The sequence below is a fragment of the Dreissena polymorpha genome, chromosome 8, assembly GCF_020536995.1.
Source record: "Dreissena polymorpha isolate Duluth1 chromosome 8, UMN_Dpol_1.0, whole genome shotgun sequence".
NCBI classification, from domain to species: Eukaryota; Metazoa; Mollusca; class Bivalvia; order Myida; family Dreissenidae; genus Dreissena; species Dreissena polymorpha.
The window spans coordinates 70,906,210-70,919,249 of NC_068362.1; the positions used below are offsets into that span (position 1 = coordinate 70,906,210).

The 13,040-nt window shown below is 33.1% G+C and overlaps 1 protein-coding gene across 1 annotated transcript; it reads right to left on the reverse strand.

Annotated features, from left to right (window-relative positions):
• Positions 1-8,858: 8,858 nt before the first annotated feature.
• On the reverse strand, positions 8,859-12,416 carry LOC127842747 (insoluble matrix shell protein 6-like). Its single transcript, XM_052372452.1, has 4 exons — positions 12,265-12,416; positions 11,399-11,483; positions 9,532-9,672; positions 8,859-9,027 (listed from the first exon to the last, which is right to left on the reverse strand). The coding sequence occupies exons 1-4, from the start codon at positions 12,314-12,316 to the stop codon at positions 8,967-8,969; spliced, it is 339 nt and encodes a 112-aa protein (XP_052228412.1). The 5' UTR covers positions 12,317-12,416; the 3' UTR covers positions 8,859-8,966.
• Between the last annotated feature and the right edge of the window lie 624 nt (positions 12,417-13,040).

Here is a 13,040-nt window from a genome sequence, read left to right on the forward strand (position 1 = left end):
TGTTCATATGCGAGTCATGATCAATGTACACATAAAGTTTCATGATCCTAGGCATAAGCGTTCTTGAGTTATCATCCGGAAACCATCTGGTGGACGGACCAACTGACGGACTGAACGACATGTGCTAAACAATATACCCCGAACAAGCCACATAAGAAATGCAGCATAACACATTTTAAAAGTAAAAGACATCTGTGCAATTATATCTTTTCTTCAAATGGTAAGATGAAAAAACAAGAGGGCCTGAAAGGCCCAAAGTCGTTCACCTGAGATAACAAGATATTATTGGGAAAAATATTGTGACCAAAATTCTTGAAGATCGGAAAATAAATGTGACCTCTCGGGTTTTAACAATGTTTTACTATAGCAATATAAGGAAAAATGACCCACCTCCTGGCAGCCATGTAATTTAACCAATTGTAACCATTTTCGAACTGATCCAAGATATCATTGGACTTATATTCTGGCCAAATTTTATGAAGATTGGAATATAAACGTGGCATCCAGCATTCTTGAGTTATCATCCGGAAATCATCTGGTGGACGGACATACGGACCGACATGTGCAAAACAATATACCCTCTCTTCTTCAAAGGGGGGCATAATAAATTATTGTATTAATAATACAGTAGAATGAACCAACAAGGGAGGCAACTTGTTATGTCACAATTTGGCAGTGTATAAAAAGTGGTACTTAATTATATCGCTAAACATGGGTCTAAATTACGTTTAAAAGATATTTTCTGATTGGATGAAACAGTCCGAAATCATCCAATAAATAAAGTCGAGATATTTATCTTGCGGAACATGCAATGCCATGCCGCATGCAAGCCATTTATAAAGTAAATATTGTAATTCAAAAAGTTTGTTGCTTTTTTTCGCGGCCATAGACAGTGTTCCTGGCTGAAAACGATGCAATATTACTTGGAAATCGTTCATGCATTAGTTTTTAGCAAGAAAGAGGTAGAATATTAGTGTAAAACATATTTGTTTTATTTAAACTTGTGTCTGCTACAATTTAACCAGCGGTTACGGAAATTACCGATTGTACAGATGTATCGACAGACATATGCAAAACGAAAGAATAGCTTGCATATTTCAAGTTTATCAGCCTTGAAATAATGTATTAATCAAATGAGAATCGAAATTATTAAAATATAAACAAGTAATGTTCATTAACACCAAAATCTTTGGGCACAACCATCATATTTTTAAAAACCGTGACGTATTGTTTTTCAGAAACCGACGATCGGTAATTTCGTTAACCATATGGAAAAAATTTCATCACTGACAAGTTTCGTTTCTAATGTTTTTCTCAAATATTCTACCACAAAATTATAGTATACCATTACACAAATGAATGACAAGTAATAATTCCTTGATTTTGGGGAGGGACACTGTCTATAAATGCTTACAAAAAGCATAAAGGCTTAACTTAAGTGCATACAATATTGAAAAATAAATCATAATTCAAGTGTAGACAAGTGTTCGTTTTATCCGATATATTTATTCATCCACATTACTCAGAACTCAATTATAATGGAAATTATTACGAATATCTGACAAAAACTTGCATTATTAATTTTTATCTTTAAACTTCAATTTCATAAATGTTTTTTTGATAAGCGTCGTCAATTATTAATTGTATATAGATTTCTCTATAGTTTGAAAAACATTTAGGCAAATATTTCTCATGTAAGATAAAATGCAAAAAATTAATAAAATATTCCATTTCAATCAGTATGTTGGTTTATAGGTCAATAACAATATCACTTTAGACATTGAATTATTTAAAAGTTATAACAAACATTAAATGTTCTCCGAACAAATGATTCATAACACATATAACAGATTGATAGGAAGATATGAACAAATCAAGGTTGCTAGGTTGCCCGCCTAGAATGGTCCTGTTAGTATGGAAGTACTTGATATATAAATTTATTAGCCTGTCGGTGTTGTGAAGACATAAAATATTTTATGAATGTCTCAAAGCGTAGAATTATTTTGCATTTAGAAAAAGAAAGGCAACATATAACACTTAAGTGGCTGACAAGAATTTGTGGCTGAATACGACTAAAAACATCATTATATATGAATTTTCTTATCAAAAGTGTTATTTTTAGTGAATAGGGGAAATACATTTTCAAGAATAAACAATATAATCATAAATGTTTTGGCGAAGTGCATTATAGTTTTATCATAGTACCAGTTTTGGTCTTAAAATCCAGTAACAATTTTTAAATTTCATAACCCCTTGTTGCAAAAATATTTCATAACCCCTTGTTGCAAAAAAAATCATGAAAAATAGAATTTTAAGAGTAACCTATTAAAATAGAATAAAAATGCTTTACTAGACCGTAGATATTATTTTTGCAATCATTTTTCATCAATAACAAATGTTTACAAAAAATTGTTTCATGCTACTCATGGTACCTGTTTTTTGTCGAAAATTAATTACATTTTTTTAAAATGCGTTACCCCTTGTTGCCAAAAAATTCATAAAAAAATATAATTTTCAAAGATATCCTTTAAAACAAAAAGAAAATGCATTCTTAAACCTTATATATTATTCCTTCAAGCATTTTACATCAATAATTATTTATGTTTGAAAAAAAGTATTGGTTCATGCTAAATACTGTTTGATATACTGTAAATAATGTAACTACACATCCAAGTAGTGAGTCCATCAAACTATTGCAATCGAAACACCTGGTGTGCCATGGCACCAGCCGAAGTCAAATGCCTTCTGACTTTTACTTTTTATATTTTTATGCATTTGTATATGTTTGAAAAAATGTATAATCTTAAATGACATCTCCTGACCATGCATGTCCTAGATTTCAAAATCCAGGCCCTGGTCTGACACATTGGTAACATTAACGTTAAACTGTTACCAGGCTTCTGAATTTAATTAGCCAGGTCACAGGAAAAGGGCAGTCTAATCAGTATCTAATTAAACTATTTGTCATTGTCAGAAAACCGCTCTTAAGCAAACAGCTTTCAAGCAACTGCAGGCTGAACTGGATCAAAACTGGCCACAATCACCTTAATGTCTCTTTTACTGGGATACAGTTCATATAACTTTAAAGAGATCTTTTTACGTTTTGGTAAATTGACAAAAATTGAAAAAGTTGTATCGGATCCGCAAATTTTTGTTTAAGTTATGTTATTTTTAGGAAACAGTATTACTGAAAATTTTCCATGGTCTAATATAGCGATTATATGCATCTTTTAACGATTTAAAAATTATAAAGCGTTGCAACGCGAAACGATTGAATAATTTGGAGAGTTATGTTGTTGTTGTTTTATTGTGTGAAATTACGAAGATTGCTTATATTAGGTATAAAATACGTCAACCATTTTTACTTGGCAGAAAAGTCGAGCAGGCTAATACGTTTTTACTTCATGACTAAGGGGGTCACTGGTTCAAGCCCTGTGGCGGACTACTTTTTTAAAAAGAATGTTATTCTGGATTTTTAACTGGAGCTTTCAAGATCCAATGTTTACACTTATCAATATAAAGCATTTAATGACTAACTTCAAAACATGTTAAAATCTGTGAAAAGGCCCCTTTAACATAATATATACTCCTATAAATATGAGGTCGATATACATGGACTAAACGAAAAATTACGTCTAATTATTTGGACTATGATATCAGCTACTTAAATAGAAAGAAGAAAGAATTCATACAAACCAGTAATTTGAGTTTAGAGTTTGTAATCAATGTTGTATTTCAGGACAGCTTGGTGATATGCAAATTCCATATGATCTGTTGATATCGGGTATCATAGGCATTCAATAAGTCGCAAAATGCTCGACCAAAATTTATAAAGCAAAATGTGACTTAAATTGATAACTAAAAATACCAGTATCATCAGTATGCCAGTTTTGCCTTGTCAATCTGTCGAGATCCAGAAAGTGCTTCATTTCACATTGAATATATCCTTCGAATTCCATTTATTGTTGCATTACTAAATAGCGAAACAAGCCAATTTAAGCTGTAAGAAAGTTCTGACACGAGTGTTATCAAGTCTCTCATGGGCGAAGTCATCGTTGTAGAAAGTGATCCATTCACATCGAATATATCCTTCGAATTCCATCCGTTGTTGTAATTAGCGGAGATTTAGTGAATAAATAATTCATATATCATTAATGACAGCTTCTAAATAGCGAAACAAGCCAATTTATGCAGTAAGAAAGTTTTGAATCGAGACTTTCATGGGGGCGGCCATTGTTGAATGTTGAAACACGAACGACAACTCTGCTAGGAGAATCAACGAGCAATCTCCTACGCAGTTGCGTATGCCCAAGGGAAGTAACTGAAAAATCGAGTTATCTTAATCGGACTGGCTCGGTCTTTTACATAGGTTGCCATTGTATATTTTTTTGATGGTTATCATACCTTAGACGATGCTGTTCCAGCATCGTCAAAAATGGCTCTGGGAAACTTTGCAAGCCACATCATACACTCATGTAGAGAAGTTTTAATTGATACACTATCAACACTTCCACCATTTACACGCATTATGCCATGATCATCAACAGAGAGGCGAATCACTTTCTGAGCTTCGGAAGAAATTGGCACTGTTGTCTTCACATATGTCGAGAACTTAATACCCGTCTTCATATGCACAGCAGCAATCTGAGTAATATCAGGCATTACTGTACCTCGAACTGAAATACAAAATTAAATTTACACAATGCTTATTTCATGAATTTTATAACTCCCATTGAAGTTTCATTCTGACGCCTTATATGATCGTTGGTTATGAGAAAAATAAATTTTCAGCAAAACAAGCACATTACATATTGACAAGTCGTTGAACTCAAATTATCGCTTGTGAAAATAATTCATCATTTATATGAATAGCTCAGAATTTTAATATACCTATGCTCCTTCATAAGATTTATTGCTAAACGTAATGAACTTATTTAAAAAAGTGTAATATTTGGAATAGCTTTTAATATTTTTTAATAACAATCACAAATACTTTAATAATGTGCCTGCCCTGGGGTTCTAACCAAAAATCTTTTAAAAAATGTAATTTTACCAAACTATGAACACAACAGTGCCTTTAATAAAACACTTATTATTAATAATAAATGCTCATCTGGAATAGGAAATAAGAAGATAGTTGATGAGAAAAAATACTAAAAATTGGCACCAGAATTGTCAATAACATTGTATTATAAGTTAGTTTATACACTTACTTCATTTCTTTGTCATAAGCATCAATGGCAGCGTTGTAAGACGACGCATTTGAGATTTTCTTGATGGCCTCCCCAGCACGACCCTCCATCTTCTTAAGATTTCTATTTGCAATAAGCGTTATGTTTAGAGTGGTTAGGAAGTTATTTACCTTCACCGGCCTGCCCAAACTGACTTTCATTGCTGAAAAGAGAATTGAAAATGATAAGAACATGAAAACAAAATAAGGCCGTAGTTACTTAATAATGACGTCACAATGTATTTTCATAGAATCCATTCGTATCATCATTACATTATTAAACAACATGAATGAGCAATCAATTGGATTTAACAACACAAATGCGAAACTAAATTTGAAAACTGAATTTGATGGACACCGGAATGTTTCCTTATATATTACACGATAAACAAATATTCACTGGGAATGACACTTGGAATTTTAAGGCGTCTGAAAATGTGTAAAAAGTCCAAAGATCAATGGCAATTGAATGATTAAACATTGATAGAAATGGCAAGTTGAAAAATGAAGACATGCATACCTGTTCCAAGCTTGGTATTTACATCAAAGAATGGCATTTCCCTGATCTTGAGATGGTACTGCTTTCCATAAGCAACACGGTTGACTTCTCTACAGTCAGGGTTTTCACAACGTACAAATAACGTACAACGTAATTATAAATACAATAATAGCCTGCACTGAAATTTCACGGACTCACAAAGACATAAAGAGTGGTTTATTAACTTTACCCATAGCTTAGATTTAATATCCACGATATATTTCTATTTTCCGCTTTGTAAGGATAACATATTTATTCAAATTGATATTTCGCATGCTATTAACTCCACGTAGCATCATGGCTTGCAGCATATGCATTGCTTAATAACTGTGTCATGTTGTTACACTGAAATTTAATGTATAAACCAGACTTTACAAGACTATTGTCACGTAATATGGCCCCCTACCGTTGAAACTCCACCATTTTCAGCAATATTTCTAGTCTATTTCTTGCCATAGCAACCATAATTGTTGACGTAGGAACAAAATGAAATGACGTGTATAATCTCCATATTGCCATCTGTCCATGTGTTAAGTTTCATGAAAAAATATGAAGAACTTTCAAGTTTTCGCAGGATCCAGAAAAGTGTGACAGACTCACAGACTCGCGGAATCACGGACACACGGACACACAGAGCGCAAACCATAAGTCACTTCCGGTTTCACCGGTAGGCGACATTAAAGATTATAACATTTAAAGTACAGAGTTTAAAGCAATACATTCTTCCAAATAAGCATGATACATGATTGATTTGTTTCATTTAACCTCAGGAATATATTATTCAAAGTCAACTTATATTATGTGCAAGCTATTTGCATTCAGGTGATAGAAAGATAAACAGAAGACTAGCGGAAGTGTTGCAGTATGTTAGTGACAAATAGCAAATTTCAGCGAGCAGTTGTCCTTTACCAATATGAAATTATAATATTGCAACACGCAGGTGTTAGGAATAAATGTGTAACTGGCAATTGCGAGTAAATATAAGAAACATAGAGAATGTATGCAGTGAGGAAATTTAATAAGTAACATATTAATTCGAATTTAGTTTTAATTGTTCACTAACTGTATTTTAACAAATCAATATGTTATTTTATTATTCAACAGCATTTCATTTAAAAAGACGTTCAAACGAGAGTGTTTCGTTATTAAACTTAAGAAAAATAGTTTGGACAATGGATCATACGCAAAGCGCGAACGTTATAAATGGGCTTACCAAAAAGTAATGAATTATTGATTCGATAATATTAAGAATAAAAGAACCAATTGGTAACTGACATGCTGTGAATCTGAACAGGGCCCTATAAAAACAAATGAATGTTTGTATGGGTCCCTGATCTGAACATTTTATACTACATCATTTGCATTATCATACACTTGAGAAACTGAATTGCGTTATCTTCGAAAAGCACTACTGCAGTCCTGCATCCTGAAGTGAGTTCGTCTCAGCTACGGTACTTTTCTTATCAATCATACGAATGAATTCATGACTAACATAATCTTGTACCGAAGGCAAATATGTCTGTCTGCTTATAACCAGCAGATGTATTGTACCGCTGCTTACACATCTCTTTCGAAGGCGACGATATTCCCGATACGGCTAGAAAAAAAAGATCGAGAGAAAAAAACGATATATTGAAGCCATATTTTTTCTTTCAATTAGGTGAAAATAACGTTTCTTTTAAAATATTTTTACCAACCATGACCTATAGATGTAGGTAAGATTTACGATTTCTATAAATGTCACATTCTAATGAGAGATTTATTATCATGAGTTATTTTGTAATGATTAACAATTATTAAACCTCTTTCATGATGATGTTTATTTGTGCGCGTTGTGTGTCATGATTTTTTACGCGTTATTGTCAAATAATGAATAAAGACCATCTTCCCACATGACAGTTGTTATTTTAAAACTATTTTTATACAATAAAAATGATCATAAATAATAAAAAATAGCAATGTCATTTATTTTAGTTTTTCCCGTCCCTATAACTTGTTATTTCCTTCCAAAGCGCGATTTACTGGGATATGACAAATGATATATTAATTTTCGTAGTCAGCAATTGAAGGGAAGAGATGGATTCGAATACAGCAAATAACTCAATTTTATTTGAATTGTTCGTTCTATATGTTTGTTTTGTTTTGTTTTACTAAAATTGCATAAGTTGATATGTTTTTACAATTTTTGGTTAACAAATAAAGTTACGAAGGAAACAACGTCGTGTTCAAGCGAAATTTGTGAGTTTTACCTTGTGGATTATCACCCTATAAACCAGTAAATTAAGCTTACTGTTATAAATAATATTCTGCCCTAAGTTGGTGTTGGTTACATGTTTGATTTTTTAACCCAAAGTCATTTTGTATAATTAGTTAATGGATCTTAATGGATCTCTGGTTATAAACTTAACACTTAACAATGTGTGGCTCCCGTGGTTTTGTTTACTTCTTCACAAAAATGTAATACATTCTATTCCAAGTAAATCTAATGCAAGCATGGGTTTTTGCAAATGGGATTGTTTTCTATGGTTTCAACATTGACCGCGATTATTGCTACGTTCACCTTTCATGTTTAACCGAGTATTATCCACACAAAAAATGATTCGTTAAACTTAATTTAATTGATATTCGTTGAGAAAAAAATCAGGTTTATATGTAAAATTAAATATCTTTTCACTTTAAATTCAAGATAAAAGGCATATTTGCTTTTTGTTTTGATTTGATTTATGGAGATACTTATACATCCTATCACTTGAATACGCAGACGATAGGCATTATCACAAACAAACAAATGGCCTCATAACAGATTTGCATAATATTTGCTTATTGTAATATAATAGGCCAAGGGCGTATACAATTTTCAAAGAATACAGGCAAGAAGATATAACCGCAATTACTTTAATAGGATTTTAGACCACTTTAGGAAAAACACAGAAACCAGTAAGTTGCAGTGCATGACCTTTTTATTATAAAAATTATAAAAGTATACTGTATAAAACTGTATACAGTATAAAAAAAAATCAGCTGTTATAACATCTACACACAAAATATAGTTGACTTTTCCCAAGATTAAGAAAACAATAAACTATGGCAACGGTTGTACTGTTTTTATTGACCGACAGTATTACAACATTTTATTGAGACAGAAGAAACGGCAAGTGCTGAACTGCATATACCGCATTTGATTGATCTTCACGTCATTTACTTGCTGTTCTGCTTGATAGACGCGGGACAGGCGTGGGGGTAGACGACCAACTCACCACTGAAAAATAACGGTATGATTTTTGTGTTATAAGTGTTTAATATATTGACAATACAATAAGAGCGAATAATATTAAATCATTAACTATCCACACAAAAGCTGTCACAAATATTCGGTATTAAACTAGTTTTCTATCGATTTAACCGATGAAAATTCACAGACTTTTAAGTCAAAATCAATGAATACAAAATAAGTAAAAAGATTGCGTCTGATACGATATTAACAGAACTCTATCAAATTATTTATTTTCACTATGCTATGTCGGGCGGCAATTACAAAAATATACCTTTATGGGAATAGTTTGTTTTGACAAAGTAAAATGCCAGACATCCTGGGATCAATATAAACATTCTCGTTATTATAGAACAATCCATAAAATGTATTATGCTGTTGCTGTATGGCTAATCCTGTTTTTCGTCCTTGGTTGGAATGATTTTTCATGACCTACATTGTTATCACACATTTCGTTCAAACAAAACGCTTCAGCATTCTTTAAGTACGAACCTGCAGTCGGCCTGACATTTGTTCTGGTAAGTATCTCCCTTCGCAGTGCACACAGGTTCGTAGCGATTGTCGCAGCCGCAGGGTGACACATTGGGTTCCGGATGGCACGGACATACGCCATTACACGCTTTAAACTTCCCACTGAAAAAATACAAGAAGTCTTGATGACTACCCGGTTAACCCATCACGATTTTTTCTGTAGTAATCGAAACGCTGTGGTCTACAATAAATGATCTGTTCTGAGAAAACTGGGCTTAATGCATGTGCGTAAAGTGTCGTCCCAGACTGCACAGGCTAATCAAGGACGACACTATCCGATTTTATGGTATTTTCAGTTTCAAGGAAGTCCCTATTTACCGAAAATCAAGTTTTTGCGGAAAGTGTCGTCCCTGATAAGCCTGTACGGACTAATCTGGAACAAAACTTTACGCGCATGCATTATGCCCGGTTTTCTCAGAGCACGACTCAATAAATCTAAATTTCTTATATACGATATGAAACTAAGGCTACTGAGTTATTGAAGAATGCGCTAATCGTCCCATGGGTTGAATGATAATGTTTAACCCATTGCAAATATTCCACATAAAATTATCGTGTAAACCGTATATGGGGTCTGTTTAAACTTCATAAAAATCAGTGTATACACGGCACACTGAAAGTTACTAATTTTCATTTGGGAAACATCTGAACATAGAAAATGGTATGCAAGTCTTGGCGCGAAAGATAGAGGCAGACACTGCGAACGCACATCACCAACGTGCGTTTTCTTCGAGTGATTGCATAGCTAGATACTTCGTTTAGTGGCAAATGGTTATTTAAATAATAAAAACGAATGCCATTTAAAGTACGTTAATATCGCTTTAGTTTACACTTCGCCCGGACGACGATCGCTCAGTTCACTTAATCACGTGACCGAGCGGTTAGAGACCTAAATTAGCTAACACCTAAGTGGCAATATAGTACTGATAGATTCACGCGATGTTCGGTGTGATTTTGATTTCACATTTGCCATCCCTTAAATCACTGGTTAAAAGTTTTGTATCATTTATGTTTTATGCAAATGCAAGAACCATTACTTGTCAACATTTAAACATTACATAAACATTTGTGTAGTATATTTGCCACGAACTAGCATTTGATAACTGGGATTTGGGTACATTGTAAACGCTTTCCGACCCGAGCAGGTACCGAAATTGGCCATGTAATTTCATGTCAAAGGTGATACAATAATAATAATAAACATTTTTCCAATAGCACATGTACAAAATCATTAATATGGAAAGTGCAAAACAACATATCAGTTTGGTAATTTTCATAATTAAATGAACGCCCTTCACTGATTATTAATGTACTGCAATACGTTAAGCTGCCAACAGCATGCGACCGAGATCATCAAAATTACACGTGTAATTGTATTATCAGTAATAAACTTAACCCATTTATGCTGAGTGGACTCTCCCATTTAGAAGGATGGGAGAGTCCACTAGGCATTAATGGGTTTAGCAAACACATGCGCTAATATTTGGTTGCCATGAACGTATTAAGACATACCATATCCCCATCCTTATGAATCCTAATGATGACATAGAAGTTTTAAGTGCTAAAACTTCTAAACCCCATTCGAATAGTCTACACAGAACATCGTTCCAACTTGGTGCATAGCTACGCGCTCTATTTCCCACTCGCTATTGATATGTTGTTTCCAACATACTTTGACATACAGGTACTCGCACTCTAAATCTTTAGTACTAACCTGCAATGCATGGATACACACTATATTTCCCACTTGTTCTTACTCGCAATTGATGTGTTATTACCAACATAGTTTGACATACAGGTACTTGCACTCTAAATCTTTAGTACCTACCTGCAATGGAGATCACAGTCAGTTTCGTATGTACTCCCGTCCGTGGCACATACTGGAGCCCAACCATTGGCGCATCCACATTCGTCTGGTAAACATAATATAAATATTACAATGATGATGCAACTCGATTTTTAATTTGTTAATATTATATCGTTAAAATGTTACGACGGACTATGTAATTGAATTCGATTAAGGTGAACTAAGTTGTAATATGGAGGCACATATGTGCATTAAATTCAAACATGTTTGAATAATGGTATGTGAATTTAGTAATTTGTCAATCGTTAATAGTGCATTTAATCGTTTCATTTGAAACCATTTAATAGTACAACGTTAAAACTTGTCTATAATGTATTACTTAAAGTCATAAACAGCCAAACACCTGTCACATGTTTTTATACAGATACAATAATTACACAAAAAATACTTTAAGAAGACCACCCGATGATGGCAATAATTATAACACCATCTACGTATTTAATGTATGTAAGCGATTCACTTATTTATATTTACAACATAATGTTCATTGATAATACAAAACAGCACATGTAGAAAATAGTGTCTTATAAACGTTCATGGTGAATTTGTAACGCCTTTTTATCCACTAAATGTTGGTGCCACTGAATTAAATAAGATTGAACGAAAAATAAAGTTTATCTTCCTCCCTATGTAATAATCGATGATGCCCACGGACGTCATATGCGTGTATTAATATAAATATTTTACATAAGTAAACATGCTTTTTATAAATGTGATACAGTTTTAAGACTAAACGGCAAACATACCTTTTGCACAAAAATATGTATAAACATGTAGCACATTTAATGAAATATTAATAAAAAAAATATTGTAAAATAATAACAAACCTGCAACCGCAACTGCGACGCAAACAGCGAGTAGAACCAGATATGAATTCATTTTGGAAGTAAGAAACAGACGATGCAGACTGCCTAACTGAGTGTTACTGCAGAGTGATGTGTCAACTTGGACTCCTCTGATGTTATATATAGAGAGAGAAAACGCGCCGGCTTAGAGGATCTTTGGGTCATCGGTTTGGAGCTGTCATTTTAAAGTGCGAATACTTAAATTATACATAAATTTTACAGAAAAGTGAAGTCCTCCTAATCCAATTAACATAACTGTCAGGCAGCATTTCCGTCGTTTTGAAGTTTTTTGCAAGCTATGAACATTATATTTTTGGGGGAAAACAATTGAATTTCAAAACTGCGTGATATGCAGATATTGTGAAATTGTTAAGTATTAATTTATTGTATAAGAGGATAGCTTGTGAGTTATGCTTTTATGTCCCGCTTGTCATGCATGTTGAAACCGTGTGCAAAGATGAATCAGTTTAACAGGCGCTGTCATGTAACACTTGGTACAACATACCTGTATATGAACATACTTCAAAATTTAACACGATTTTCATGTTTTTCGCTTTCTATTTCTATCTGATTTATATATATATATATCATTTGAAGAAAACGTACCAAAAAAACGGTTCACTGAGGTGTGGGACTACATTACATGTACGTATACGTTGTTTGCAACATTACTTTAAAAAAAAATTAGTTTTCTATAAAAACATAATCGTCTTCTTTGCGGACTAAATGGAATGGCAATATTTGTCAATAGGTTTTGA